Source organism: Galeopterus variegatus, unplaced genomic scaffold (genome assembly GCF_000696425.1).
Source record: "Galeopterus variegatus unplaced genomic scaffold, G_variegatus-3.0.2 Scaffold2608, whole genome shotgun sequence".
Classification (NCBI taxonomy): Eukaryota; Metazoa; Chordata; class Mammalia; order Dermoptera; family Cynocephalidae; genus Galeopterus; species Galeopterus variegatus.
Window position 1 is genome coordinate 93,676 of NW_007728719.1, and position 8,171 is coordinate 101,846.

General features: G+C 44.1%; 1 protein-coding gene across 2 annotated transcripts in view; it reads right to left on the reverse strand.

Annotated features, from left to right (window-relative positions):
* Positions 1 to 1,598: 1,598 nt before the first annotated feature.
* IGSF3 (immunoglobulin superfamily, member 3) overlaps positions 1,599 to 8,171 on the reverse strand; it is a 92,091-nt gene continuing 85,518 nt past the window's right edge. For both annotated transcript variants that reach the window (XM_008582425.1, XM_008582424.1), the window contains 2 exons: positions 6,698 to 7,174; positions 1,599 to 4,766 (listed from right to left, as the gene is read on the reverse strand). In XM_008582425.1, the coding sequence (XP_008580647.1) occupies positions 4,516 to 4,766; positions 6,698 to 7,174 (728 nt within the window). In that variant the 3' untranslated portion in view covers positions 1,599 to 4,515. The remainder of the gene's footprint in view (positions 4,767 to 6,697; positions 7,175 to 8,171) is intronic.

Below are 8,171 nucleotides of genomic sequence, written 5' to 3' on the forward strand. Positions count from 1 at the left end.
CTTTTTCACATAGAGAAATGCTGTGCTTCCATCAAGCATTTTTAGAAGCACTCATCTGCCCAGTGTAGTAGACTTCATGAATCAAAAGTGGCTCAGAAAGCCTGGACCTGCAAATGTGTTAGGCACACAGCCCAAAAGGCTCTTCCTTTCATATACTGAGAACTTGCCACCAAAAGGAAGGCTGGGTGTATTTTTCATTCTGTGATCAGCAAGATCCAGTTTTATCCTTTTGTCATTGTAATCATAGATGAGGTGTTTAAAAAGGAGGGCCCTGTCAGCCTGCTCAAGAGACTGGGGCTGCTGTTATTCCTAGAATGTCACTCTGGTACTCTGGCTCTAGTTTCTGCCAAATTCTTGGATCCACTCCCCAAACGCTTAGGAATCCCAGATCGTAGTGAGCAAAAACACTGCCCCAATCCTGCATAAATGAAAACTGTCATTTTCCTTGTATGCCTCACAGGAAAGTGTACATGCGCTTCATTTACATAAGCACTTGGGTGGATTTGCACAAAGGGCACAGGGGTAATCTTATTCCATAAGACTCTATTTCCCTTTTAAAAATGGTCCTTGGCAGAAAAAGCATTTGGAAAAAATTAGACAAAAATAATACGTAAGACAACATGGAACCATTTTGAGAACCCAACAGATAGTCACATTTTCATCCCCTGGCCAAACCAGCAGCTGCAAAACGTTGATAAGAATGCAGCCGGTGGGGCTGGGGAGCAGAGGAAAGCATACACCACAGCCTTTGGAAGCCTTGGATTTAGAAAAAAAAGAAAAGCACCTCCCTCTGCTTTTTAAGCTCTGCCTAGTTCCTTTTGCATGTTCTATGAATTTTAAAGAACTACAGGTGGACTCTGACTAATCATGTATCACTGCTTTGGCTTTAATCATTCTAACATCCTTAATTTGCAGATGTGAACTCTTCCCAGCATTTGAACTGTCAGAGAGCAGAGGCTGTTGTGCCATGCAATCTCGGGGAACAGGAATGCACAGCTCCTGCTCTGATCTGACCTACTTCCTGGAAAATGCTTGCTATTTCACGGTCAGGGCAGCACTACATAGTTTGAAAAGGATGGTGTGATCTTGCTGTAAAGGCCCTAGTGGCCAAGGAGAAGGCTGTGCGTGTTCTTGCTTTCCTCATCAGTCTCCTCTCACCCCATCCTGCCCACCTCCTCACCAAAAGAAGCTGAATCTGCCCATCAGGTTCTGGGTGTGTTGTGTATCGCACAACTCTAGGGACAGCACAGCCTTGACAGTCAGGGTAGAGGTATATGATGATAATTTCAAGAGATGGCAGAAGTGTCTTGAGTTTCCTATCATTTGTACACAGGTGTCATTTAGGGTAGGAGTGCAATTCATGGGAATTTGAGTCTAGCAGGCCAATGCCAAGGGCAGGACTGTAGGCCCCCACGGTACCGTTTCACAGATCGTCTTGAGTTTCCTATCATTTGTACACAGGTGTCATTTAGGGTAGGAGTGCAATTCATGGGACTTTGAGTCTAGCAGGCCAATGCCAAGGGCAGGACTGTAGGCCCCCACGGTACCGTTTCACAGATCTGATTCAGTGAGGGGAAAGAAGGACAGTGGACGCCAGCAAATGTAAGCAGCCATATTTTCAACATAATTTACTACAGGTCTCTGAAGTGTATATTAAAAAAATGTTTTAGTGCAACATCTTACAAATAGTTTTCCTTTAAAAAAACAAAAACCAACAGCTCTCTACATCATGCATGGGTAATTTCCTTACCTCATATCTTTTTTTCTTCAACAATTAACGCAGAGAAACCATTGTTTGAAAAGAGTAAGAAAACTTGCTATATAAACACCCTGGTGAAAGAGGGTATAGTCATATCCATGTCCTGGAATGCGCCTAGCACAGTGTAGTTTTTCATGAATGCAACATTGTAGACACAGATAAGACAGTATTCTGCAGTTTTCCTCTCTTGGTCTCACAGGACTGAAGCTCCGGTAGACAATGTGCAATGAGGTCTTGCAGCCACTGGAGGGAACCATTACCATTCATTTGACACCACATTTCCATAGAAATGGCCAAAGAAAGAAGGTCCTGGAGTTTTTCATACAAAGCTGGAAAAGCTCAACCTTTGATGGTATCCCCCAGACCAACAGAAAATACACAAGAAAGCATTTATTAAAATACTGGCTTCGGTTTCTTTTTTCCTTTCAAATGTCCTGCAACTGCTTCACGTATTTAATAACGCACAGAACCCACTTTTTACTGCTGTGAACCAATTCAAACTGAAATTTTAGTTACAATCCTAGTTCCAGCCACCCCTCTGGCATCTTTCCATTCAGACAGAAGAAAAGTCAGTCATCTTTCCTCATTGACTCAGCCTTTAAGTTACGAGTCAGCAATTTTTCAGTGAAAGCCCACATCCGTGAAATGGAGAAATGGGGCAAAAGACCTTCTTTCTTCACAGCTGAGCCAATTCTGTACCTCAAATGTGTTGATGCAGCATAATAAATGAGAATCAGCGTGTCAGGCAACAGTGGGATTAAGGTGGCAGTGCCTGCAAACTGTCTCATAGGAGAGTACTGGTGTATCTGGGAGGAAAAAAGGCAGGTCCATGGAAGCCTGTCAGAAAATAACTGAGCAGTTACCTTGCTTCCTCTCAGCCATGGCCCAACAAAGCACCTGCCAAGCAGCCCGAGCCGCTGGCACACCTGCAGACCCATGATCAGGAACAGCGCCCACATGGCCTGGGGAATCCCACAGCCTCCCCTGGAGTCTGCTCATTATCAGACCAGGGCTTCACAGGAATTGCTCGTTAGACTTAGTTCCAGAATCCCTGGTGGCTTTTTCCAATTTGGGACTCTTCTTGGGACTCAAGATGTGATTTCCCAGAGGGAGGGAGATGGCACACTTCGCCAGCAAAATATCGGCAAGCAAGGGTGTAAAAACATCTCCATGGAGTGAGCCAAAGGAATCATTTGCAACCAATGATGCACCAACAGTGCCAAGCATTTGGCCAATAGTGTAAAATAACATGGTGACACAGACCCTTGTTGGGCTTAAGGGACATTAAAATAAAAAGCCACCATAACAAAAACCAAATAACCTAAAACCACAAAAAAGACCCAAGAAAGGGAAGCAGAAAACCCCCCCAGACAACACATGCTGTCTACTGAGACTAGGTAAACCCAACGGACTGCAAAGGGCTGGGTCTGGACTTCCCCCAAGCAGATATTCTTATGGTAGTGAGAGGGAGGGAGAGATAAATTGTGAATAAGGAAGACATAAATATCTTTGAGGAAAACCTAATTGTAAGGAAGAAAAACCTAGTCTTCACACCTCCAGAGAGGTAGTTATTCCTCCATGCTTTCCATCGTCAGGCCCTGGAAACCCCCTCCTGCCCCTCACTCTCCCACTCTTCACCAAACTTAGTGTCGGCCAGCCCTGTGCCCTCCACTGGGTATCTGTGGTGACTGCTTTGGCCCTGTGCTCAGCTCAGAGCTGTCCCCCGTCCAGGCCCACTGGGGACTTTCCCTTAAGAGTTGGCAAAGCACCTGAATACAAAAGCCCTCCTGCTCGCAGTCATCAGTTAGACAGTGCCCTTGTGGACCAGATCAAGCCAACAGCCAGCCTTTTCTTCCTTCCATCTCTAGTCATTGGTTCTGATCAATGTGAAAGTCAGTAGCTGTGAAAAGCAGCCCTCCACCCACTTAAGCTTGGAAAGTGTGTGCTGTTTGGAGCTTCTGACCCATCCTCCAGGACAGTTTCCTTATTTTTTGGCAAGGATGGGATGAAGCCTTTTTTGCCTTCCTGATAAGCGTGCCAGGCATCCTCTACTCCTACTGGGGTTATGCAGGATTTCTCTTGTACATACACAGTTCTTTGAAGCAAAATTCAATGCTTTCATCTTGACTACAAAGTGATTCCAACAACTCCAGCTGAGGAAAAAGATAAGGTACAAATTGTGCCCGCACTACACACAATTTTCAAGTCTCTTTAAGAAAGTAAAAAATGTTTGGGTGTATTTTGATTCATAGGTGGCATTTTCAAATGTGCAAAAAAAAAAGAGTCTTAGAAGAGATTCCTTGTTGCTATAAAGTTCATCCTTCCTTTTGCCATCAGTTGTATGTAAGAAAAATCTATCCACAACATTACAGAATCCAAAAAGGGTAAACCAAAGGGATTTTTAAAAAGTACATTACAAAGAATAGGAACCCCTGTAACATCTATCTGAAAATACTAGATAAATCAGTGAGTAGATGAGGCACCTGGAGCTACTTACTACATTACCAAAAACAAAAACAAGAAAACTGTAAGGGCAGGGTCACAACATTTGCACGCAAATTGCTAACTAAGACCGCTCCCTAGAGGCGGTCCGTCTCCGTGACTGACCGGGAACTTTGAACACTTCTCAAGTCTGACAGTTTTCTGCCTGGGGCACTCCAGAGTCTGGGTGTGCTGTCAATGTCCAATCACACAGCAAGAGGCAGCAAGGGAGAGACTCAGCTCCTCTGTGACCAATGTCTGTTGGGACGTCCCCCTTAGTCTATGGCCCCTGGGTGGATACTGAGAACAGGGGGCTCCAGGCAAGTTGGTGAGTAGTTGAGGTGCGGCTCTTTGATCCACAACAAGGGCACCCCATTCTTCCCGTCAGAGTTCTTGCTGGAGTTCCGGCTCTTGAAGCGCACCAGCAGGATAGTGATGATGAGGATACCAAAGATGGGGAAAGGGTAGAAGAAGACGAAGTAGAAGAGTGCATCGTTGGAGCAGATGATGGACTGGAGGGTGGGACCTGAAAAGGATGTGAAGGAGAGAAGATAATGAGGGCTAAGAACTGGACTGTCCACATTCGTCTCTGAAGACCTCGCCCATCCCGATGGGAGCTGCTTGCTGGAATTCCCACACAGCCCCTCCTTGCCCCCGGTACCACTCAGGGTTGGGGGAGGACTCTTGTATTCTTTCTCTTACAGCTACACCTCTTCCAATTCACAGCTGTATGTGCAAACAAAGCAATGCTTCCATCTTCCATTGAGATCTGTTATTACTGCTTGGAAAGCCGTATAATAAAACATAGCTTACTGATTGTGAACTCAACTGCATCTAGGATGGTAAAGCAGCCGCTCCAGTTTAATCTGAACCTTCTGCATGGTTATATTCTGCACTCAGTGCTGCCACAAACTTCCTTCTTTGGGAATACAACATGTTCCCTTCCTGCCAGCTTCTGAGAGCAGTTTTACCAGAAATAATACTTACCTGATTAGCATTACCAATTAACATTAAGTCATTATGGACCATTTATAAATGTCCATGGTGTATCTGTGGCTACACAGGACACAGTATTAGCTATAGCTGCATATGGAAGAGAACGAAACCAGGTGCCCAAAGACCCAGGCTGCGGGCAGGAGTCTGGCCTCTGGAAGACTAATTTTTCTGTGTAAAATAAGGCTGCTGGATGATCTCTATGCTCTGTGAAGCTTAGTAATTATGTACGTCCACAATCGGCAGATACAATGTGGCCTAAATGCCTTGCTTTTAATTTTAGACAACGGGATATTCAGTAGATCATTAGGTTGTCTGTGTATGATTTAGCTTTTTTCTGCTTTCCCTTACACTGCATAGCTGTTTCTCATCAGTATTATTAAGAAAAGTTAACATACACTTATTAGATTTCCAAAATACATAAAATTGCTGAGAGTCAACTACTTGAGTCAATTTCTTATGGTTTCACCTAATACAATATTAACAGGAGGTAATCACAGCAGAAGAATGGTGGGCAGAACACACACTCAAACCAAGATTATGTGGTAACACATTTTGACGGAAAAAAGTCAAAAATTCTAGCAATTTTTTAATTTCTACATTACAGGCTAATTCTACTATAACAGACACCATTTTCAGTCTGACATATCCCACATTTTGACAGAAGGCCAACCAAAAGACTGCCTTCCTGCAACAAATAATTCGGTCCAGCAAGTATCCTCCAGTCTCCGTTAATAGTAAATGTCCCTCTGTGTAATGGAAACTCTGTGTTCTGGACACTTCTGTAGCAGCAAGTCTGCTGCTCAGCTCCTCCCAGCTCTTCTGTAACATCCCTGCCCTCCTAGGCTGGTCTTCTCAACTAACCATGCAAAATCCACCTAAACTTCCAAGTCACCCTCCAAAATAAATGTGACCTGGAAACCCTAGAAAAAGAATGACAGTGAGGTATTCAGGCTTCATTTTTTTCCCTCCTCTTATGAGTCTGAAACACTTGCTAATTCACTAAAGAGAAACTAGGTTCAATATTCTAAAAAGTAACAAAGGAAGATCTAACAATATACTTGTATAATAAAATATTCCTGACATAGTATCTGGTGTCTGAAACACTTGCTAATTCACTAAAGAGAAACTAGGTTCAATATTCTAAAAAGTAACAAATGAACATCTAACAATATACTTGTATAATAAAATATTCCTGACATAGTATCTGGTGGAGCATCAAGTTTATTATAAAGATTATGTAGTACATTATCACTTTAATTCCTATTCCTGCTTTCTGCATGGGCAATCAAAGGCCAGTTATATGAACTAGTATGTCAAATCCTACCATATCTCAAATCCTCCTTATCAATGCCTATGACAGTTAAGGAAACTGCTTTTTGACCCACAATCAAGCTCTGAATGTGTCTTCTGGACACAGCTGGAATCAAAGTGACATCCTTCTCTGTGATTGGGAAAACTTACTTGTGTCCAGAACACGGATGCCGATGGGGGCCGACTCCTCCTCTGTCAGGCGGTACCATTCCTTCTGAGGGCTGGGTAGCCACTCTTCCACACGGCAGGAGTAGTTGCCCGTGTCATGGGGGCTTGCCTGCAGCACTGTGAGCCGGTAGAGCACTGGGGAAAGCCTCTGGAAGCGAAGCCTGCCTTCCCAGGGGGTGCCCTCTGGGCCAAAGACAGCATCTGGGCCCACACTCAGCAGGACCATCCGCTCTGTTGGGTCGTCATCTTCCTCCTCCTCCTCCTCCTCCCTTTCCTCCTCCTGTTCTTCTAAGCCAGGGCTGACCCTTTTCCCTCCAGCTTTAGTCCTCAGGGAATACCAGGCCACAGCAAAGCGGGAGTCCTGGCTTGAACGAGATGCAATACTACAGTCCAGCTGGAAAGCTGCCTTCTCAGACACTGTGGCATTGGGGACCACTGTGTCCACCTGTAGGGCAGCATCTGGGGAGGTACAATGAATAAAGAAGGGAGAAGAAGTTGTTTTATTTGCTGAAACAAACTATGTCGATAACTAAATACATTACAGTAATATGTGTACAATAGAATACTATGTACCTATTGAAAAGGCATACAGGCAATGCCATGTGCAGAGATGAGGAAGGAAATTTTTTAAAAATAATAGAATACAGAGCACTGTGTACTCTACATATCATTGAACCCAGAAAAAATATTTTATTGTGACATATATATCTGCTTATATTTGCATAAAATATCTGTGGAAGAATTCACAAGAAGCTGGTAATGTGGCTGCTTACAGGAATCCAGGGAGGGGGGAACACTCATTTTCACTATAACCCCTTGTGGTGGTTGAATGATATCCCCTCAGAATCCATGTCCACCTGGAAACTCAGAATGTGACCTTATTTGGAAATAGGGTCTTTGCAGATGTAATTAGCTAAGAAGAAATCATGCTGAATTAGATTTCAGCCCCAAATTCATTGGGCCCCAAATTCAATGACTGGTGCTATGGACTGAAAGGTATCCTCCCAAATGCATAGGCTGGATCACCTAACCACCAATGTGACTGTATTTGGAGATAGGGCTCTCAGGAAGTAATTAGGTTAAATTAGGTCATAAGGGTGGGGCCCTAATCCAGCAGGATTGGTGGCCTGATAAGAGGAGGAAAAGAGAGATATCTTTCTCTCTGGGCACATGGAGGAAAGGCCAAGTGAGGACGCAGTGGAAGGCAGCCATCTGCAAGCCAGGAAGAGGGCCCTCACCAGAACCCTGATCTGAAATGCTGGTTCCCTAATCTCAGACTTCTGGCCTCCAAAACTGTGAGAAAATAAATTTCTGTTGTTTAAGTGCCCAGTTTTCAGTAATTTATTATGGCAGCCAAGCAGACTAAGACAAATGGTATCCTTATAAAAACAGGAGAGGACACACAGAGAGAAGACCACAAGACAGGGGTCACAGATTGGAGTGATGCATCTACAGA